The sequence below is a fragment of the Octopus bimaculoides genome, chromosome 7, assembly GCF_046866305.1.
Source record: "Octopus bimaculoides isolate indiv1 chromosome 7, ASM4686630v1, whole genome shotgun sequence".
NCBI lineage: Eukaryota > Metazoa > Mollusca > Cephalopoda > Octopoda > Octopodidae > Octopus > Octopus bimaculoides.
In genome coordinates, this window is record NC_142934.1 from 64,060,655 (window position 1) to 64,084,806 (window position 24,152).

A 24,152-nucleotide genomic window follows, 5' to 3' on the forward strand; every position below is an offset into this window, starting at 1 on the left:
ATTTTCTAAGTGAATCAAATGTTTAACCATGTAAGTTGAGAAATTTTTGTATATTTGCAGCTGCTTTTCTCCTTTGCTAAACCTGTTAATGCTAGTTGAAACAAAGTTTCATACCGTTTTAACATGATGATCCCCATGAGCAAAACATTTTATATGTATCCAGTTCACTCAGCAGGCAAAAGTAATTAAAAGGCCAGCCTTGTCATATTTTGTGTTGTGCTGAATCTCCCTGTCTGTCATTTGTACATTAATTTCATAAGCAAGCTGTTCGGTTGATCAGATCAACTGGAACCCTTGTTGTCATAACTGATGAAGTGCTAGTTCATTATAAGGTAAAGACCTGCTTCAGTCATGAATGACCATGGGATTGCACCTAAAAAGTTCCCCTCCGAGACACAAGTCCAAGCAAGGTCGTTTATGGAAGACCAGTTGCCCATGCATACCAGTCTCCTCTCTCCATGCCACCAATGTTATCCAAGAGAAAGGCAAAGGCCAATACAGCTTGGCACAAGTGACATCACAACTCATTTCTACAGTTGAGTGAACTGGAGCAACATGAAATAAAGTATTTTGCTCAAGAACACAACACAACACACAGCCTGGTCCCAGAATTGAACTCACTACCTCATGATTGTGACTCTAACGCTCTAATCACTGAGCCATGTGCCTTCATTATAACTGATTAGAAATTTGGTGTGTGCAATTGGGGCACACTGTCAATAGTTCATTTACATCAGTGTTTGTCCTGAGATAACATCTCTTATTAAAGAGTGATGAGAATTTGTCCCAGCAATAACCAGTAACAGCACTGGATGCTTTTCAGCCTTTCTGGGCCTCTTCAATGGCATGCACTCACAGATAAGAATTCACTGTCTTCAATATAGGAAAAAAATATGACATTTTACTAATGTTGTGAGTAGACACCCTGCTGATTAGAAGTTGACTTTGTATATACATAAGGTATGATACATAGATGGCTATTTTAATTAAATACTGCCTCAGTTGTGTATATTGGATTTCTTCTGGTAATAAGAATGATAATAATGATAATAATAATAATCATAATAATAATAATAATAATAATAATAATAATAATAATAATAATAATAATAATAATGATAATAATAATAATAATAATAATAATAATAATAATAATTGCAGTGTGTAAGGTGTTTATAAGTCATTTAAGAAACACACAAAAACCATTAGATTCACTTCAGCATTTAAATTTAATTTGCTAAAATATTTTTGTTGCTTTGAGACTGCAACCTGTTCACTGACGAAATTCCGTCAATGTTGAAGTGAATCTAACGGTTTTTGTGTGTTTCTTAAATGGCTTATAAACACCTTCCACGCTGCAATTGTTTTCGTTCCAGCACAAGATCTCAGATCAGGTCACTTGCTATGCAAGTACATCTCCGTAATAATAATAATAATAATAATAATAATAATAATAATTTCTGCTGCAGGCATAGTTTTGGGAGAGAAGTCAGTCAATTACATTGACCCCAGTGCTTAAATAGTATTTATTTTATCAACCCCAAAAGATGAAAGGTAAATGAATAAGAAAAACAATGATAACAACTACAATCATAAAAAATATTTTGTTCAAAATAGGCTTGTTTTTATTATTTTGTTTACTTTGTTTCTTTTGCAGGGACACTGATACCAGTTGTGAAATTGATGGAGGTAAGTCAATTTTGGAATTATGATATAATTGGAAAATGTAAAAAGCATCCATGCTGGTGCCACTTAAAAAGCACCCAGTACACTCTGTAAAGTGGTTGGCATTTGGAAGGGCATCCAGCCATAGAAACCAAACCAAAACAGACAATTAGAACCTGATACAACTCTCTGGTTTACCAGCTCCTGTCAAGCGGCCTGACCCATGCCAGTGTGGAAAACAGATGTTAAATGATGATGAGGAGGAGGAGGGGGTATAAACATCAATGTAAATACAGACAATGTTCAAATTGATGATTATAATAATATTAGTAATGGCGGTGATTATGATCTTGTACTAATGTAATGAAAATCATTCAATCTGAAGAGAAGAGGAACTGTCCTTGCTCTATTGTACCCTCCTTCCATTCCTGACTGGTACAGCAGATGTGTTTGTTGTGCAGCTGAAACAATTGTCTCCTTATATCTGAATGGAAAACATGTTGAGAGAAGGCTTTCATAATGTATCCAGTTCTAGGAAGAATATATTGGTTGTATTGCTTAGTACAGGGTGTGATGGAAGAAATTAGACGCAGTAAGAATGTTATAAATAGATTCTCGTACATCAGATGGCACCCAGCTTATTAGTTTAAAGAAGCAGCTTCAAAAGTGTTGAAGAAGAAAAGCAACAAAGAAAAACAAAATAAAATGTCGTTATTTTTTAAATTATTATTTTAGACACCGACAACATCAACGCAAGCAGAGCAAATGAGGAAGAGGAAAAATGGGTAACTATTGAAGATGACGTCCAAGGAATTGAAAGTTTTTTGGTGTCCCTCATGGAATCTGGTCCCACGTTGAAGTACAGCTTTGGTGAGAATAGTGGCCAGCTATTCATTATAAAAAAATGTTCCTTAGGTGAACATATGAAGTTTTACAGTCATTTGAAGAATAATAAACCATCTGTGGTAAGTACTGAATGTTAGGATTTACACTTTACTGTTCTGTGCTTTTATTTTTATTCAGAGTTGTATGTGTACAGTGTAAGTTAGTTAGTTAGTTAGTTAGTTAGTTAGTTCTATTCAGAGTTGTATGTGTACAGTGTAAGTTAGTTAGTTAGTTAGTTAGTTAGTTAGTTAGTTAGTTCTCTGCATGCCATGAGGCACATAAGGCCACAATACAATCTCTCCAATCAGCTCTATTTTATGTTACTGTTCTGGTCTCATTCCAGCTTCTTCTCCTCTCTTTTCTTCTTTCCTTGTCTGTGTAGAAGATTGTCATGAGTGTGTTCTGTTGATCGAATCAACTAGAACCCTCGTGATCATAACTAATGGAGTCACAGTTTGTTATCTGCTTGTGTTTGTGTGTGTGTGTGTGTGTGTGAGTATGTCTCTATGTATGTGTGTGTGTATAAATATGTGCATGTGTATATGTGTGCATATACAAATTGCTAATACTGTAAGCAGAACAGTAAAAATGTGTGCAAGACTTTTCAACGGTTCAACATGTAAATTAAACCAGGACAAAAAAAAAGAGAGAGAGAGAATGGGTGGTAAAGAGGGAGAGAGAGAGAGAGAATGGGTGAGAAAGAGGGAGAGAGAGAGAGAGAGAGAGAATGAGTGAGAAAGAGGGAGAGAGAGAGAGAGAGAGCTTTGTTCTTTCATTCGAAACCAGCCCCATCTTTGTAAGAACTTAAATATCAAAAGAGAAAAAACACACATACACACAAACACAATCACAGACACACATGCACATACGTATATCTGTGTATGTATGTTTATGTATATATGTGTGTGTGCGTGCACATGCGTATGTGTGTGTTAATGTATTCATGTTTGTTTTGTGCACCTGTGTGTAATTAATGTGCACTCATGCATGCGTGCACACAACCATTATGTGAGTATGTATATATATATTTACTGTTGTGTCTGGGGAGAGTCATTTTCTTATCGTGCCTTAAAATTTAACACACTCACCATTAAAATTTCCACTTATTTCTTATTTTTATTTTCCTAAAATTTTCGTTGCGTCTTGCAACCTTTTCAATAGTCTTGATTATTGAAACCATTGATTTATCCATGTAGCATTACGTACAACTTGCTGTTTACTATATATATATATATATATATATATATATATATGTATGTATGTATGTATGTATGTATGTATGTATGTATGTATGTATGTATAGTGGTAGGTACATAGAGCTTTAGAAGTATTCAAAGTATTCAAGTCTATTTTGGGAATACATACATATATGTATGGAGTAACTTTATGTTAAGGAGTGGAACATGCAATCTCCTGTTAGTCAGACTGCCCCATGGTCCTAGCAGACAAAATGGAAAAGGCGTTGCTCCGATATTTGTCTCTGAAGAGTATTGTCCTACCTCAACTACATATTTCTTTCTAGTTAACAGTTTAAATGACCTATGCTGTAAATATTCATCATCACCATCATCATTATCATCATCATTTAACATCTGCCTTCCATACTGGCATATCGTTTAATGCTAAATTAATTTACCATCTTCTTTTTTAGTTTGGCCTGAATTATGTAGACTGTGTACAGATGTCCTCATGTAGGATCGAACTTGTTGAGCCAAACCTCATCAGCAATCGAAATGTGTACCTGAACTGTGATGGGGAGTTATTAACTATAACATCAAATGTAATTGATATCAGGTGAGTAATATGACTATTTTGAGGTGTAATGAATGGATATGAGTGTGTTCTTATTTGGTCATATGTATGTATATAATTGAGGCTTGTATATGAGTTTGTGTTAATGTGTGGAGGCGCGTGGTTTAGTGGTTAGGTTGTCAGCATCATGATCGTAAGATTGTGGTTTCGATTTCTGGACCGAGTGACGCGTTGTGTTCTTGAGCAAAACACTACAGTTCACGTTGCTCCAGTCCACTCAGCTGGCAAAAATGAGTAACGCTGTGATGGACTGGCGTCCCGTCCAGTTGAGGAACACATACGCCATTGAAACTGGGAAACCGGGTCCATGAGCCTGGCTAGGCTTTAAAAGGGTGCATTTATTTATTATTTTATGTGTTAATGTATATATATATATATATATATATATATATACACACACAGTTGGCTCACATCCTTACACTTTCTCAGCTCATTAGCCAACTATTTTACAGTAGGAACAGTAGACATAGAGCTATGCTTGCTTTATGCTCTTGCTTGATGGGGCTGGAGTCATCTCAGGTTAGTGGTCCCAGAGACAACATCATGCATAGAGCCAACCAGGTCCACCAGTGTTCTCCCTCATTAATGGCCCCGTGCCAGCCCCTCAGCATCCTCAACCTCAAGGCAGCTTTCAACACAGTTGAATATGCATCCTAGTGGAAAATTCTCAAACTCGTTAGCATGCCTCCCAAGATCTCCATCCTGCTCTGACAGCTCTATATAGCAGTGCCAAGAGCTGCATGCAGGTAAATTGTGTCATCTTCAATTGTGCCGTGAGCAAGTCTCTGGCATTACCGTTGTGAACTACCACCTTACTGACCTGGAGTATACTGATTGACCAACTCAGGGACGCCATGTACACTGTAAATGTAAATATAGAAAGTGCTCAGAATGTAGACCTAGGTGAGAAAGGAAAGGGAACAATGATGGCAGAAAGACCAGAAATGAGTAGTTCGGAGGTAATTGAGAGTGTGTAGCTATTGAAAGTACTCAATAACATTGGGTGTGTGCATTTGCTCAGGTGACTGAGGAGTAGAATTGGAGAGAGAACAATCACATCAGGACCAAAATGATTGGGAGGATGGAACAAGCAAAAGTATAATAGGAAAAAGTAAGATATGCTGGGTGGGGGAATGTTAAGAGGGGGGGGGCTAACAATGGTAGAGGTGAAAAAAAAGGTATGTGATAAAAGCAAGAGTCTGTGATAAAAGCAAGTCTGTCAATAGATAAGATTTTGGAAAAACTTTTGAGTCAGACTGTCATCACCACTTAAATTATTGAAGTTTATGATTGTTGACTTTGTATAACATCAAATGTAATTGATATCAGGTGAGTAATATGACTATTTGGAGGTGTAATGAATGGATATGAGTGTATTCTTATTTGGTCATATGTATGTATATAATTGAGGCTTGTATATGAGTTTGTGTCAAAGATATGATTTTCTCTACTTGTATTTTTGTTGTCTAATACTCTGATTTTTTAAAATTCTTCTAAATGATATTTAGATCTACTTGTCATACATGACGAATTACCTTGGATGTGTATTCTATTTGCATTTATTGGTTTCTGATTGTTTGATGTAGTTAACCAAATTTGTTTAAAACGGAGTGCTTTGTTGATATCTACCTGGGTTTTTTAATCCCCTTTTTTCTTTTTATATATACATATATATCTATATATAGACAGGCTTGTGTGTGTGTATATATATATATATATATATATATATATATATATATATATATATATATATACACATATATATATATGTACATACATATAAGCGTTAGGAAGGGCATCCAGCTATAGAAACCATGCTAAATCAGACTGGAGTCTGGTGCAGCCTTTCAGCTTACCAGCCCTGGTCAAACTGTCCAACCAGCATGGACAACGGATGTTAAATGATGATGATGTTGATATAGACGAGCTCCTTTATATATCTATGTGTGTGTCTTTGTGTCTGTGTCTGTCGTCCTGCTACTACTTGTCAACCAGTGTTGGTGTGTTCACGTCCCTCTGTAATTAAGCAGTTTGGCAAAAGATGCTGATAGAATAAGTACCAGGCTTAAGAAAAGATATGCACTGGAGTTGATTCATTTGACTAAGAATTTTTCAAGGTGGTGCCCCAGTAAGGCCACAGTCTAATGACTGAAACAAGTAAAAGACAAAAGAATCTTTTATCTTTTACTTGTGTCAGTCATTATACTGTGGTCATGCTGGGGCACTGCCTTGAAGGGTTTTAGTCAAATGAATTGACCCCAGTACTTATTTTAATAAGCATGGTACTTATTCTATTGGACTCTTGCCAAACTGTTAAGTTACAGGGATATAAACAAACCAACACATTTCTTAAGTGGCGGTGGGGTCAAATGCAAACACACACACACACACACACATATACAACATGCTTTTTTCAGTTTCAATCTATCATATCCACTCCACCGAGAGCTATATAGTAAAAGACACTTGTTCAAGGTGCCACACAATGGGACTGAACCCAGATCCATGTGGTCAGGAAGCAAACTTCTTGCCACACAACCACGCCTGTGCTCATGTTGAGGACTTTTTTTATTTTTTTAATTTCATTTTCTTTTGTTCAAGTTGTAATGTTTACTTGTTCCCTGGTTTTGTATTTAATAAATGCATACAAGATATATTGTTGGCACTCCGTCGCTTACGACGTCGAGGGTTCTAGTTGATCTGATCAACAGAACAGCCTGCTCGTGAAATTAACGTGCAAGTGGCTGAGCACTCCACAGACACGTGTACCCTTAACGTAGTTCTCGGGGATATTCAGTGTGACACAGTGTGACAAGGCTGGCTCTTTGAATTACAGGCACAACAGAAACAGGAAGAGTGAGAGAAAGTTGTGGTGGAAGAGTACAGCAGGGTTCGCCACCATCCCCTGCCGGAGCCTCGTGGAGCTTTAGGTGTTTTCGGTCAATAAACACTCACAACACCCGGTCTGGGAATCAAAACTGCGATCCTAGGACCGCGAGTCCGCTGCCCTAACCACTGGGCCATAACACCTCCACACAAGATATAAAACCATTATCATTTTTACTTATTGAGGATTTGTATAGCATCAGTTTCTGTTACTTTTGTTAATTTTGCTCTTGGAATTGGTGACGTTACTGAATTTTATTTCTATTCTTACCAAGAGATATGTTACAACATCCATGTTGTTATATTCAGCACCAGCCTGTTGTTATTATTATTATTATTATTATTATTATTATTTTGCAGGTTTCATTATTGTGGCTTGAGGATATTTAGCAGTCCAACTTAAAGACATTATATCAGTGGAAGAATTACATACGTGAAGACAGCACCCGTACTCTGTTTGATTTAAAATCATAGGGCACATCATACCGACTAAAATTTTATATATATGCATACATATATGTGCATGTACGTATATACGCATGTATGCTTATCTGTTTGTGTCTGTGTATGCATATATATAATACGGATGGCTTACCCTTTTACTCTTTTACTTGTTTCAGTCATTTTGTCTGTGGCCATGCTGGGGCACCGCCTTTAGTCGAGCAAATCAACCCCAGGATTTAATCTTTGTAAGCCTAGTACTTATTCTATCGGACTCTTTTTGCCAAACCACTAAGTTACGGGGATGTAAATACACCAGCACCGGTTGTCAAGCGATGTTGAGGTGACAAACACAGACACACAAACACACACTCATATATATATACATATACATATATATGACGGTCTTCTTTCAGTTTCCGTCTACCAAATCCACTCACAAGGCTTTGGTCAGCCCGAGGCTATAGTAGAAGCTACTTACCACACAGCCACTCCTGCGCCTTGTTAGTAATTTTTCAACCAAAAGGCTAAAATATATGTCACTAAAGCAATTGAGAGTGCTATTCAACACCATTATTGCTAGAAATAAGAGTCAAAAAACAACTCATAATCACAATAACACACCATCTTATTTATATATATATATACATATATATATATATTGACTTTTAAGTTTCTATAGATTTCCTATAGAATTCAGAAACAGGTCTGCAAGTTGTGAAGTTTTGTATCTTAATACATCTTTGTTTTCATAGATGTATTTCTTTATGAAATATCATAATTTGCAGTGCAGTGTCAGGGCTGAGTTCTATCAGAAATTTATAAACTCAAAAGTGAGTATACTGCACTGCTAACATAAGATAAGACACAACATTGACTTGTAAACCTTTTAATATACTTGGTAGTATGTTTTGGTTGCAAAACAAAACACAGTGACCTTGCCAGCTTTTAATATATATATATATATATATATATATATTGATAATGATAGAAAGAAAAATTAGTTAGAAGTAATGGAGACATCACTTCTTTATTTATTTATATACAGATATGGTTGGCGTTAGGAAGGGCATCCAGCTGTAGAAACTCTGCCAAATCAGACTGGAGCCTGGTGTTGCCATCCGGTTTCACCAGTCCTCAGTCAAATCGTCCAACCCATGCTAGCATGGAAAGCGGACGTTAAACGATGATGATGATGATGATGATGATGAAAAAGTCTTTGAATTTTGCTAAGGAAATAAAATAAAATACTGATTGACTTCCCAAACAAAATGTGACCCTTAGGAAAATTCAAAGGCTTTTAAATAGAAAAAGAAAGAAAAGATACCTCCAATACAGCTAATGTTTCTTTCTGTCATTATTAATATATGATTCTGTTCATTACCATTACCCTTTATTTGTACATATACATACATTATTAATAACCTGCTGTTAGAACTCAATACATATATGCTTCAGAATAAAGTGTGAGACAAACACAGAGTGTAATATGAAATTAATGGAATGACAAAGGAACAGGAGTTATGTACTCAACTTCATTAGCTTCTCATCATTCACATCTTTATCTGGCCTATCCCATGACCCATACACTTCTTTCCGTGACTCTCTAAGGATTCGTCACCACACTGTCTATTCCTCTCTTCCAGTCCCCTTTCCCTTACATCTTCCGTCCATGCTCACCGATATAATTCACTAATTTAAATTTTTCGCATACTTTTTCTAGAAAGTTATTGGCCGTCTTCCGTCCTTTTTGATAGGTCATGATTTTGTCTTGTTGGAATTCCAGCAAACTGCCTCACTTGACTAGCCTACGGTAAGTGATGGTTTAGTCACCAATGACCTGACCCTGTAACAGGTTGTACTGGATTATATGTTACTAATAGCATTCATAAGAGACCTAACTATATATATATATATATATGTATATATATATATACATATATATATACATATATATATATGTACATATATATATATATATATATATATATATATATATACATACCTACACACACTCATACAGATGTAGAGGAGTCATGAACTGTTCAACTGGCCAGCATTCAGAGATTATAAACAATGGAATGGACTCATAGACTACAAGCATGATCACATAATTGAAGACAACAGTGCTTTGGAAGCTAAAGCTAAACATTATGAAAAATATATCATTGCACTAAGAATTAAACCTTTAAATCTTCAGCCATTCATCATTATGAAATTACAGCTCCCACTCTAAGTGGATTTTGCAAAGACAATCAATAAATTTCAATGTCAATCATTGAATAAAATAAGTATTTGACTGATACAATTACATTGTTAATTGTATGCCACTTTATCAAGAAAAATATAGTTACACTAGCAAAAAAGTCAGAAACATTGTATACACTAAAGATTTAAAACTATTTTCCGCATCAAGATATTTAATCCAGATAAACTTATGGATGCATAGTATCCATGCTGCACTCCATTTTATTATACATCAGATAATTAGCAACAGGCTTGCTAACTGACATTAATCTATGTTAATTAACTTTTAATCAATGAAACTTTCTAATTTTTTTCGTCGCCTTATTTACTATCTTTTATACATTTCCTTTTTCATATCACCATCATTAATAATGATAACTGCTGTGAAGGGGATGCCAGCAAACGAGTGACTATACACTTGGTTTAACTGTACAGTGATGCTATCATTGACTTATGGGAATACTTTTTTTCTCTGCTATTTACACATGTCATATATATATCAATATCTTTTTCTCCCTTCTGGAAAATTGTCACACAAAATATGAGTATAATGAATGAGTATTTTGAATTAAAAAAAAATATTCACAATGGTATCTGTTTGTTGTTGTTTATTGTAAGTTAATGAAAGGAGGAGGAGCAGTAGTGGCCATGATTTTTTGCAGATTCTGCCAAACTAGTGATATTGGTGAGGTTGATGTTCATGTAGAGTTTCTATAGGAAAGATGTAGGAAATCCAGAAAACAGTTGTTCTGGAGTGTAAGAATTGGGTAAAATGTTTATTGTATACATATGAATAGAGATTGAAGAAATGGGTGAATCTAAATATAAAGCTAGGTAATTCAGAGGAACTTAGGAGTCATTACAGTAATGATAGCAGAGTATGTTTGTGAGATTATTAGTGAAACTTATTCATGATTAAATGTTTTCTAACCAAACTGCTGCTTTTTGGATATATCCTAAGATGATAATGAGTATGGCAGCATCTCTGTCCCATAGATCTTAGCAATATTCTTATGTTGGTTTTACTGTAAGCTTTGTATAAATTTAGTGATTAGGACTGAAGTATTACCTGTCTCTAAACAGGATTCTTAGTTTTCATCATGCAGTTTTAGAAATGTTATATATATATATATATATATATATATATATATATATATATATGGTTGCCTCAAGAGATGAGAATTTGTCAGGCCCAGCATCTGTAGAAAGAGCGATACAAGATTTTTCCTTGGTAATGTAGCAATCAAGTCTTTGTGCTGCTGAAAGAGATAAGTTTATCTTGACTCCATTGAAGCATGGTCTTAAGGTCTCTGTTCATGGATTTCAAGAGTAAAAGATTATGGGAAAGTGAAGCAGACTACATAAAAGTGTTTAAAGTGAGGTGGCATAAACACACACACGTGTGTGTGAGCTGCTTAATGTTGAATAAATGAGAAAGGAGTGCTCCATGCACACTGCAGAGGATAAGATTTCTATTATTACTGAAGCTGAGAGTTTTAATAAAAACTGTATGTATATATATATATATATATATATATAGAGAGAGAGAGAGAGAGAGAGAGAGAGAGAGAGAGAGAGAGAGATTCTGACTTAATGTTCAACCATTAAGTAAAAGATACTGAAATAAGAGGTGACATTACACAGAAATAGGGCAGAGTGTGGCTGATGAAATTTGACATAAAACAGTTTTTTAAAACGTTAAATATAGAAGCAATAAAACAGTTTCAACATAACTAATTCATCCATTCATTTATTTCTCCATTTACTATTCCCGAGAGGGTTGTGGTGAGGTAATCTTCAGGCACTCCCTCCTTAAGAGTCTTATCAAAAGCAACCAGCATTAATTACATTTTCTGGTTGGATTGACTGAGACTATGGCTATTATCTCACCATCACATATTCTTGCTCTAGTCCTAAGTCTCCTAATACTTTGCTCAACTTAATTTGTTTTACAATTCTTTCATGCAACATTCCAATCATATCTCAAGTGTTGTGATTGGAATAAATTCTTTACAAATAACAAACATCTCTAGTTATTTATAAATCACTGAATGATTCTTTGTTCTTTTTGGGTTCATCACCTTAAGTGGTATCACTCTTTGCATTTCATACAGTTGAAGTAGGAATCTCTTTATCCCCATTACAAATGCATCAAGAGTTTCTTGTTTCCATCACAGCATTTTTTATTTTTTTATAAATTTCATGATTATTGTTGTTGTTGTTGGCACTCCATCACTTACGACGTCGAGGGTTCCAGTTGATCTGCTCAACAGAACAGCCTGCTTGTGAAATTAACGTGCAAGTGGCTGAGCACTCCACAGACACGTGTACCCTTAACGTAGTTCTCAGGGATATTCAGCATGACACAGTGTGACAAGGCTGACACTTTCAATTACAGGCACAACAGAAACAGGAAGTAAGAGTGAGAGAAAGTTGTGGTGAAAGAGTACAGCAGGGTTCGCCACCATCCCCTGCTGGAGCCTCGAGGAGCTTTAGGTGTTTTCGGTCAATAAACACTCACAACGCCCGGTCTGGGAATCGAAACCGTGATCCTATGACTGTGAGTCCGCTGCCCTAACCATTGGGCCATTGTGCCTCCACTTCATGATTATAGTACTTAGATATATTTAGACCTGCAGAAATCCTACTTAATTCAAAATTTGCATCTTGAGACTCAAAAAACTCAATTGCTTTTTTGAGTATGTGAAAAGGCGTCTTTGATCTTTTAAGAATGAAGGAATAAGCAGGAGCTTCCATTGTGGAAAATCTTCAAATTTTAAAAGTTGTTTGAATTAATTCAAAAGTTTTAAGAAAGAGTAGCAGAAAGACTGAAAACAGTGAGCATGCTCATCAACATGCAAATTAAATGAACAAACAAACACTCAGATGCACTGTGATAATTAAATTTTTATTTTTACAATTTAAGAAAAGCACCATTAAAACAGATATTGTTAAGAAAAGTATTACTATATCTCTATATTTGTTACCAAGTGACATTTAAAATTTATCGAAAACAGTCCCAATTTAAATTACCTTTGTCACATATACTTTATATAAAATATACTTGAGAAATGTTCCTACATTTTTTATGAAGAAAATAAAAGCTTTTATAAAAAAATTATTCATCTATAAAAATCAAACTGGTAAAGACAGCTCAGAATTCGGAGTTTCATATTGAAGATGACAACAGATCAGGGCAAAGTGAAGATACGTTGTGCTGTGTAGACCTTCTTCATCATCATTTAACATTCGTTGCCCATGCTGGCATGGGTTAGACGGTTTGACCAGGGGTGGCAAGGTGGAAGGCTGCATCAGACACCATTCTGATTTGGCATGAATTCTACAGCTGCATGCCCTTCCTAATGCTAACCAATCCAAGAGGAACATTTGTGTGACACTGGTATCTGCCACAACTGTGATTTTGCTTGGCTTGATGGGTCTTCTTATCAAGCACAGTATATTGCCAAAGGTCTGTCATTGCCTCCATGAAACCCCTCGCTCAAAAGGAACTCGCCTGCGTGAGGCCCAACGCTCGAAAGGAACTCACCTGCGTGAGGTCCAACGCTCAAAAGGAACTCACCTGTGTGAAGCCCAACGCTCAAAAGGAACTCGCCTGCGTGAGGCCCAACGCATCAAATGTCTCAGTCGCTAGTTACTGCCACTGTGAGGCTCAAAGTTCAGAAATCATGCTTCACCACCTCACCCTATGTCTTCTTGGGTCTACCTCTACCACAGGTTCTTTCCAATGATAGAGATCGGCACTTCTTGACATAGCTGTCCTCGTCCATACACATCACATGACCATACCAGTGCAGTTGTCTCTCTTGCACACTGCCTCTGATGCCTCTTATGCCTAATTTTTCTCTCAAGATGTTTACATTGTCGAAAAATGCACACTGACATTGCACAGTCAGTGAAGCATACTGGCTTCATGTCTTTCAAGCCTGCGCATGTCCCTGGCTGTCACAGCCCGTGTTTCACTGCCATGTAGATAGCTGTTCACACACAGGTATCATACAATCTGCCTTTCAATCTGAGAGAGGCCCTTTGTTGCCAGCAGTATCAGCTCTTTGAACTTTGCCCAGCCTAATCTTATTCTCACAGCTATGCTCTCGGAGTATCTAATTCCATTACAAACTTGGTCACCTAGATAACGAAAGTTATCTACTACCTCTAGCTTACCCCATTGGTAGTTGATGGAGTCTATTTTCTGCACATTTTCAGCATTTATTGTACCTGTGCATCTTCCACATACAAAAGCTATTTTCCCTGTTAGCCTTCCTCTGATATTGCTGCACCTTTTTTGTCCAAAGCTTACACCGGATGCATCTTATGGAGTTTCTACCTAAGCTTTTTCTACAGATCGAGCAGGGCCATCTACCTGAAGAGATTTGTGATTTGTCTGCCTTCCTACTTACTAAAACTTGGGTTTTTGCTAGGTTAACTCTAAGGTCCTTCGAATCTACACCTTGCTTCCATACTTAGTATTTCTTTTCTAGTTCTGATAGTGATTCAGCTGTGAAAGCAAGGTCATCAGCACAGAGGAGCTCCCAGGGGCAGCCTGTCTTAAATTCCTTTGCTATTGCCTGGAGGACTATGATGAACAAGAGGGGGCTGAAGATTGATCCTTGGTAAACCCCTACTTGTACCCTAAATTCTTCGCTGTACTCATTGCCAACACTCACCTTACTGATAGTATCCCTGTACAAGGCTTGTACAGCTTTCACCAACCATTCGTCTATCCCTAGTTTCTGCATTGACCACCAGATAAGGGATCAGGGGACCCTGTCAAAGGCTTTCTCCAAGTCAACAAAAGCCAAATACAGAGGTTTATTTTTAGCTAAGTATTTCTCCTGCAGCTGCCTTACCAGAAATATAGCATCACTGGCACAAAACTAAACTGCATCTCATCTAGACTAACTCTCTCCCTAATTAGTTGGGTTATGACTCTCTCCGTAACTTTCATCACTTGATCTAACAATTTGATACCTCTGTAATTATTTCTATCTAAGGTATCACCTTTACCTTTGTAGCATTTGACTATGGTGCTGCTACACAAGTCATTGGGAATGACTCCTTTGTGAACCACCTGATTTACAAAACAGGTGACTAGACCATAACCCACACTGCCAGATATTTTAAGTATTTCAGTGGTGAGTCCTGATGGGCTGGGGCTTTCTCTGTCTTCATATCCTCAACTGCTTTATCTACCAGGGTACTGTCAATTCAGGTAGCTGGTCCCTGAATTGGGTCAACATTTGGCAGACTCTCCTTCTCCCATTCATTCTCTACATTCAGCAGTTTTTCATAACGGCATCTCCAAGCCTATTTCTTTATAGAATCATTAAATGCAAGTGCACCATCATCCATAGACACATTTCTTTCCTATGACATCACAATTTTCTCTCACACACTGTCTTGCAATCCAATATACTTCAGTTCTTTGGTCCCCACATCAGTGAACATAGGCAAACTCCTTGTGCAAATAAAAGCTGAAGGTTATAGTGACACACATAAATTAACATTTGTCTCAACTATCAAACTATGATGGCCTCATGCTATAAATGAGAAATTATAGACATTCTAACCAACAGAATTATTCTCATGTTAGGATACATAAATATCACACCAGAATATACATAAGATACAGGAAAGAATGATATATATGTGTGTGTGTGAGTGTATATATATATATATATACATATATATATATATATATATATATATATATATATACATATATATATATATATATATACATATATATACATATATATATATATATACACACACACACACATATATATAAACATAAAGTCAGGAGTTTTGAGAGTTTAGTATTCATTTATTTAACCAAGTGTCTTCTTATACATATACTTAGTAAGATGAAATATTTTTTGTTAGGGTCTGTGAGTGTTTCATTTAAAACAATAATTGTACAATTATAAAATACCTGATTTAGAACTAACACGTTTCCCAGCTACCTGTTCACAATAAATGAACAAGAAGTTTTCTCCTGTCTAGAAATTTCCAAAATGGAATACATAAGAGAATTCTGAAAGAATGCTTTTATTAAAATTTGAAATTTAATAATTTAAATGTCCCTAATGTAGATACATTTATGTCTATATAAAATATAAATTAGCGTTGTTATCACACTGTTACATCTTCTTCATGAGAGTAAACCTATGGTTAGATATATTTCTTTCTGAGAAAGTATATGTGATGTAGTTACTCTTCTATATGAAAAACATATTTGTATTTTGTGAGAATGATTCAACACTGGAAGGAATGTCATGGCTCTTCACCTATGACTGTCTAATTAAATAACATTCTAAAGTGAAGGATTTAACATCAATATCAGTGATATGGCTTCTCTGCTGTATGTTAAGCTACTTTTTTTTCAGAGAATGATTTACCATAGACATCACAGTGACATGGCTTTTCTCATTTATGGAAGTGTTTTGCATGAATGCACTGGTGTCTAGTTAAGCTACATATCACAGAGAATGATTTACCACAGACATCACAGAGATATGGCTTATCTCCTGTGTGGATACGTTTGTGAGTAGTTAAATCCCCACTTTGAGAGAATGATTTACCACAGATGTTACAGTGATATGGCTTTTCTCCTGTGTGAATGCGTTTATGAGTAGTTAAGTGGCTATCTATAGAGAATGATTTACCACAGATATCACAGTGGTATGGTTTTTCTCCTGTATGAATGCGTCTGTGCTTCGTTAAGCTACCTTTTTCAGAGAATGATTTACCACAGATATCACAAAGATATGGCTTCTCTCCTGTATGAATACGTTTGTGAGTAGTTAAGTCACCATTTTGAGAGAAAGATTTACCACAGATATCACAGTTATATGGCTTTTCTCCTGTATGGATACATTTGTGCCTAGTTAAACTACCTTTATCAGAAAATGATTTAGCACAGATGTCACATAGATATGGCTGTTCTCCCGTATGAATGCGTTTATGTGTAGTTAAATCACCACTTTGAGAGAATGATTTACCACAAATATCACAGTGATATGGCTTCTCTCCTGTATGAATACGTTTGTGAGTAGTTAAGTGACTATTTAAAGTAAATGATTTACCACAGATATCACACTGATATGGTTTCTCTCCTGTATGAATACGTTTGTGTTTAGTTAAACTACATGCTACAGAGAATGATTTCCCACAGATATCACAGTGATATGGCTTCTCTCCTGTATGAACACGTATGTGTGTAGTTAGGTGATTTGTTTGAGAGAATGATCTACCACAGATTTCGCACTGATATGGTTTCTCCCCTGAATGAATGCGTTTGTGAATAGTTAAGTAATTAGCTATGGAGAATGATTTATCACAGATATCACAGTAATATGGCTTCTCTCCTGTATGAATACGTTTGTGATTAGTTAAATTACTATCTATAGAGAATGATTTACCACAGATATCACAGTGATATGGTTTCTCTCCTGTATGAATACGTTTGTGAGTAGTTAAATTATTTGCTTGAGAGAATGATTTTCCACAGATATCACAGTGATATGGTCTCTCTCCTGTATAATTGTGAGTAGTGAAAGAACCTCTTTGAGAAAGTGATTTACCACAAGGATATGGTTTATCTCCTGTATGAATGCGTTTGTGAGTTTTTAAAACACTACTCTGAGAGAATGATTTACCACAAATATCACAGTGGTATGGTTTCTCTCCTGTATGAATACGCTTGTGTCGAGTTAGATTACTTTTTTTAGAGAAAGATTTTTTACAGATATCACAGAAGAATGATGTTTTCCGTATCGCTTTCAGTCTTTCACCTGGAAAATCAATCCTTTTGCATTGTGTTTTATATTTAACTTGGTTCTCACATAATTCATTCTCCATAATTTCCTGTTGAATACAATAACAAATATATTTCTTGTGTTAGGGTTTAATATTTGAAACCTAACAAGTATTTCTTCAGTTATATTTCAATAAACAATGATCTCTGTGAATATCTGTAAATACTTCAAAGTAATAATCACATATTTGCAATAATTATTCCTAGAAGAAACTTGTCTTCTAATATGAAATAAAATCTTTATCAGGATATATCGGTATAAAATTTCTTACTGAAAATTCCATTACAACCTCATGGTAAATTTGTCCATGTTCCTTGTGCAGGTTCCAGACAGTGAAGAAGAGAAATGTTACTATTAATTTCAGCCCAGAGGAAATATTTCACAGTTGTTCGACAATAGATTTATGTAAACAGGGTTTTATTTTCTGGATAACATCTTAGAAAGATGATAAATGTTGTTGATGCATTTGAAGAAAAGCATTAGTTTATGTTGATACCATCCAATAATCTGAAACAGAAACGGTATAAGATAGTTAAGATACTTAAAAAGTAAAGATTTAACAGCAAAATTTTACTATATTCTCAAAGTGACAAACTATAGAAATAAACTTTTACCTGAGCAACTCAACTTTATTTTTTAATTTATTAAAATTATATCATACAAACTTGTGTGAAGTTTTCATATTTACAAACCAGAAATACATCTTGAGATTGTGTACCATGGTATACATTAAGTCAAAAAATAGTAAAGCATAAAATTCTTCCACCAGAGATGTTCTTAATTGCTCATTAGCAGGCCTATGATAAAAAGCAGCCCACCTTTTATTTAGATGTACATCTAGGGCTACCATTATCCAATGTATTCTTCCTTTTGACAGTGCAGTGTAATTTCAGAGATTTGGCAGTCAGTTTTACCAAGGCAAGCTACCACATAATGGTTTCCTCAATTGTCTTCAAGTGTTAGAAATTTTCAGCACTAGTTTATTTTACACCTCTCTTAACTAATTTGCTTTTCATCTGGCATCTAACAATTAAATTTTTTTTTCTTTACTCTCTTCTTTTACTTTATGCCTACCTTCAATAGCCACAGAACCCCTTGCTGTTTGCTCAACCTACTAAAAGTAACAGCTAAATGTCCCTTAAATGGTAAAGAACTAAGTGACTTTCACCCCTTTCATTTCTTGCTTATAAAATGGAAACAAAGAATTTTGATGAACTTTTAAAAGTTGTTTTTACTCAAAACTTAGATAATCTTCAAGTCACACACTAATTTTACTTTCTAAGCCTTTGGTTGGTATCAGCTTATTTAACAGCTACCAAAGTATCTTTTCTTATGATGGACAACTTATTTATCATAGAAGGTATTTTTGGAGGTCAATTAATCATTTTGCTTTGTGTTATGACAGATTTGGCTCCAATTTCTAACATGCTGCATGATCTTATAAAAGCTCAATTGCAAGGTAAAAAGAAAAATAATTATTCAATTAATATATTAATTTTTTTTTCTACAAGTTTCAGTATAAATGAACAAAACTGGCATCAGAGGGGTGAGGCATACCCTGCATACAGATAAATTTTTTTGCAAATTATAGTGTGGTTTACAATTCATTGCTTACCCATGCTTTTTAACTGAACTGAATTAAGCTTTGTAAGTGTTTGACTAAAAGAGGAGCCTAAGAACAGTGAATTTAAAAAGTCAACATATAAATAAATGAAACCCTCAAATCTATCACTGTACACATATGCACTCACATACACACAGTCACATATCTGTGCATGAATTCATGTATGTTTGAAGATAATCAAACCAAATTTTCACCATTTCAAGCCACTCACCCAATGAGTATTTCTGGCAAATTTGGTGGAAATCCGTTCAGCCGTTTTCCAGTAATTTTGCAAACACAGACAAAGACAAGTGATTATGTCTTTCGTTTATGTGCGCAGGGTAAAATTAAAAGATTTCTTTTTTTTTTTTTTTTGCTTTTTAAGTAAAATAAGGTAAATTAAGCCATCCAACTGGAACTTCTCTTTCAGTTTCAGAAACTTTAGTTTTAGCTTTCTTTCCAATTTTGCAAAATGATTATAATCCTTTATCATTTATCTTTTTTATTTTTGCCTTGTTTCAGTCACTGGCTTGCAGCTGTGCTGGGGTACCATCTTGAAAGGTTTTAGTCAAACAAATAGACCCAAGTACCAACTTTGTTTTCATAAACCTAGTACTTATTCTATCAGTTTCTTAAGTCAAGCCACTAGGTTGCAGAACATAAATCAATACCAGTAGTCAAGCAGCAATCACCTCATACAACTTCTCATAACTTTTCTATTTCTTGGAATTTTCTGAAAATTCTGCGAATTTATTTTCTACACACAGGAATTTATACAATTATACAAAAACCAAGACAAAAATTTTTTGTGTGTGATTTAAGGGCTATCTAGTTGTTATTTTTAGCACTCATGACCACCTGATACCCTCCTCGTTTCTTTGTCACTCTGACATATTGATGTTTTTCAACATCTTTCTTCCCATAAACACATTTAATGGTCAGTTACTAGGATTTAAGCAAAAAAAAATTGGGACTGTCCGCATTTTAAACTCAAATTTTTAAAAAACATTCGAAAAATTCCCGCGTGTGGAACACAACCAAGCAAAAAAATTTTGAAAATACAAAAAACAGTTACGAGGGGTTATATGGGGTGCTTAAAATCTTTTAATTAATGTTGTAATTAAATACTTTTAAGTTACCTAAATGTTTTCTTTTCCTTTCTCATTATAAATAAGGCACAGGTATGGCTGTATGATTAAGAAGTTCACTTCACACCCACTTAGTTTCGGTTTCAGTTCCACTGCACAACACCTTAGGCAAATGTCTTCTACTATAGCACCACTCCGACTAATGCGTAGACTGAATTTGTTTGACGGAAACTGCGAAAGCCTGACGTATAGGTTAACTTGTAAGAGGTGTGTGTTGTCTCGGCCCCCCCCCCCCCCACCACCACCACCACCACTTGACAACGGGTATTGGTTTGTTTATGTTCTCATAACTTAGCGGTTCAAAAGACACTGATAGAATAACTGGTAATCTTCCAGTTTAGGGGGGTAAAAAAGTAAATAAAAATATACAAGGGAAATAACTTAACGTCTTACTAGTATCATCCGTACAACTCTGAAATGTGTTTTTTTTTTTTAGCTGTTTATAAATAAATCACACACGTGTTGTTTTTTTGTTGTTTTTTTAACAAGTCCGCATGGTACTAAACAATCCTCGCAGGTAAACTTATTCCTAATAAGCCAACGGCGCGCACACCATTCCAACATTTTGTTGTCTTGAACTGCTGCATAATTCACTAATATTCTTCTAATATGATTAATTGACGAGTGAGTATTTCATTTTCAGGAACGATAAGTTGTTGTGCAGCCGGTCTTCCACGAGGGATTTTCGATCTCTCAGCCGGTACTCTGATATTCAATGACGTGTGTGATTTATATATAAACAGTTAACTTCAATCAAATCACGTGTGTGATTTATTTATAAACAGCTAAAAAAAAACACATTTCAGAGTTGTACGTATAATACTAGTAAGACGTTAAGTTATTTCCCTTGTATATTTTTATTTACTTTTTTTACCTCCCTAAACTGGAAGATTACCGAATAACTAACATTTTTTTTTTAAAGTAGTGGAAACGATTTGATAAACTAAACCTACAAGGCGGTGCCCCAGTTTGGCCGCAGTTCTGTAACTGAAACAAAACAGCGGAGTAAAACAAACAAATGGCTTAAAAATGAACTTCAAGTATTGCACTTATACATCATTCCAACTTGGAATTGAAATGTTTAATTGTTTCTAATTAAATATTAGTGAATTACTTAAATATTCATATTTTTCTCTCAAAATGAACGTACACATTATTTGGGTTTCGTTTCGGTAGTTCAAGTAACCATTGTTCATTTTTATACAATCCCCATTTTTCTTGAAAATACGCCGCTGCTCTACAAATTTACCCAGCTTTATATTAATATATTATATATTTATATTAATAATTTTAAAATATCGAATTATATTTAATACTTACACATCAATGTAGACTGGAGATGAAATAATTTCAGTAAAAAAAATCTTCATTCCGGTCAAACTTGATTTGATATCCACGAGAAAGAATAACAGTTTAAACAAATTCCAGTTCTTTTAATTAATTTTTAACGACAAAATCGCAAAGAAGACAATAAAATCAAAGTCTTTTGTCAGATAATTTACACAAATCCTTCTAAAGAATGACAAGAATACAACATAACAATTCTGCGGAGACGATGTGAAGAAATAATCAGGTTCGAACGATATATTAAAATGTACTTCTTCAAAGATATCTTCTGTTGTAATTCTATTTGTATCTTGGATGTCTTTGAAGAATACGCTAGTCTTTTACGTACGCCTTCTGTCCACTATTCAGTTTAACTACCTATCATGGCTTTGAGGGAGGAGTGAATCATCCATAGACTCCATGGGTCTGTAATTGTGCCATACCACGATCAGTTCATTTGGTTTGTGTTGTTGTTTGGCACACGATTTAGCATAAAATTTTAAATGCTTTTCTTTCGTTTTTTTTTTATGTCGATGTTTACTTTTCTGTTATTACAGCTACCAAATAGCCAAGCTTTATCTTTTTCCAAAGAATTCTTTTAAATAAATAATGGCGACGAAGAATTTCTTACGTGGAGCTTCCGATGCAAAAATGACGTTTGTTTCTTTCTTAGTCGTAATACCGGAAGAAAGCAAAAGGAAGTGACAATACAAGCAATGATACATAATACTCGGAGAGAGAGAAAGAAAGAAAAAGAGAGAGAGAGAGAGAAAGAGAGAGAGAGAGATGAGTTTGTTTGCGCAAATTCTTGTTTTCATATTTGATTTCTACACGTTTTTTTTTTACACTTTGTGGCCACAGACTGACTGAAACAAGTAAAAGATACATCTAGTTTGGCATGGTTTCTACAGAGGACGCCCTTCTATCTATACACCTAAAATTGCATGCGCACACGCTTATTTACCACATGTTAACTCTTTCATGACCATTTCTGCACTCATTTACTTGTTTGAGTCATTTGACTGCGGCCATGCTGGAGCACCACCTTTAATCGAGCAAATCGACCCCAGGACTTATTCTTTGTAAGCCTAGTACTTATTCTATCAGGTACTTTTTGCCGAACCGCTAAATTACCTGGACGTAAACACACCAGCATCGGTTGTCAAGCGATGGTGGGGGGGGGGACACAGACACACAAACATACATATATATATACTTATACGACGGGCTTCTTTCAGTTTCCGTCAACGAAATCCACTCACAAGGCCTTGGTCAGCCCGAGGCTATAGTAGAAGACACTTACCCAAGGTGCCACGCAGTGGGACTGAACCAGGAACCATGTGGTTGGTAAGCAAGTTACTTACCACATAGCCACTCTTGCGCCTTCTGCAGAATATTTCTTGTTCATAATTCTTTAATGATTTGTCTGATTTCTAGATTTCTATCTAAATATATTGACAAATAGTATAAATTGTATATTTATCATTTCAGAGGGGTTCCAAGGACAAAACACATGTACAGTATTTATGGTGCAACGTTGGAACCTGGGTTTTAAATGTGGCCATACCACTTGTAAAAGAAATGTGGTGAACAATTTCATCACTGCCTTTTGTGTAGGAAACTAATTGAGAAAAAGATCATAATTAATTTTTTTTTTTCTAATCTTTGTTTTATTGTTATTAACTCTCACCTATCTTCTACTTTAACACCCCCCCCCCCCCCCTCGATCACACACCAATATCAAAATTCCTATCTATCACATTTCTGGAGGTTTTTATCATCAGACTGGAGAAATCTAAGAATACATAAAAAATGACAGGAGCAACAATAACATGTTTGTACTTTATTTTCTCTGAGAGTTGTAATACTGAAAATAAAATCTCTATAAAATTGATTTATAGCTTTTAATCAATCATTAATAGTTTTTATCCGATATTTTCAAGTTCAAGTTTATTTGGGAGAGAGTTCAGAAATGCAGTGGTAAATTCCTGAGGCGAAAAACACAGTGAAGTAGTAAATCCAGAGGTGAAAAGGGGCAGCAGAGAAATGGAAGTGAACCACATGAGCCTTGTGTTATTTTAGCACCTGTTCAATTCATGCAGAACTGAGAGGGGTAGTGTGTGCAAGTTAAAAATGTCTGAGTAAGCTCAACCAGATGATGATTTCTCAGCTATTTACCTACAATGTCAAATATCTTCTCTTTTTTGAAATCTTAGCTAACATATGAGTATTTCGAACAATGGTTTTGAAAATATCACAACAGTAAGTTCTCTCAGCAATGTAGATACAGTTGTGGTTATA

The 24,152-nt window shown here is 35.3% G+C and overlaps 2 protein-coding genes and 1 long non-coding RNA gene across 4 annotated transcripts in view; 2 read left to right on the top strand and 1 right to left on the bottom strand.

Moving 5' to 3' along the window:
- The window catches only part of LOC106879156 (ceramide kinase), a 64,632-nt gene extending 56,418 nt beyond the window's left edge, over positions 1-8,214 (top strand). The window contains exons 9-12 of the mRNA XM_014928595.3: positions 1,658-1,689; positions 2,401-2,630; positions 4,202-4,344; positions 7,609-8,214. Of these exons, the coding sequence (XP_014784081.1) occupies positions 1,658-1,689; positions 2,401-2,630; positions 4,202-4,344; positions 7,609-7,651 (448 nt within the window). The 3' untranslated portion in view covers positions 7,652-8,214. The remainder of the gene's footprint in view (positions 1-1,657; positions 1,690-2,400; positions 2,631-4,201; positions 4,345-7,608) is intronic.
- Positions 8,215-15,760: 7,546 nt separating this feature from the next.
- LOC106879151 (uncharacterized) lies at positions 15,761-21,985 on the bottom strand. Of its 2 annotated transcripts, none has more exons than XM_014928593.3 (2): positions 21,846-21,985; positions 15,761-18,281 (listed from the first exon to the last, which is right to left on the bottom strand). In XM_014928593.3, exon 2 carries the CDS (start codon positions 17,815-17,817, stop codon positions 16,384-16,386), a length of 1,434 nt encoding a protein of 477 aa, XP_014784079.1. In that variant the 5' UTR covers positions 17,818-18,281; positions 21,846-21,985; the 3' UTR covers positions 15,761-16,383. The 2 variants fall into 2 exon arrangements, with proteins under 2 accessions (XP_014784079.1, XP_089211577.1); XM_089355451.1 differs by lacking the exon at positions 21,846-21,985 and adding an exon at positions 20,517-20,729.
- On the top strand, positions 21,958-23,742 carry LOC149134721 (uncharacterized). Its single transcript, XR_016242651.1, has 2 exons — positions 21,958-22,098; positions 23,343-23,742. It is a non-coding gene; the product is annotated as an uncharacterized LOC149134721 (long non-coding RNA).
- The last annotated feature ends 410 nt before the right edge of the window (positions 23,743-24,152 follow it).

Excerpts from the sequence above, each read along its gene's own strand:
- LOC106879151 (XM_014928593.3), bottom strand. The coding sequence starts at position 17,817 with ATGGAGAATGAATTATGTGAGAACCAAGTTAAATATAAAACACAATGC.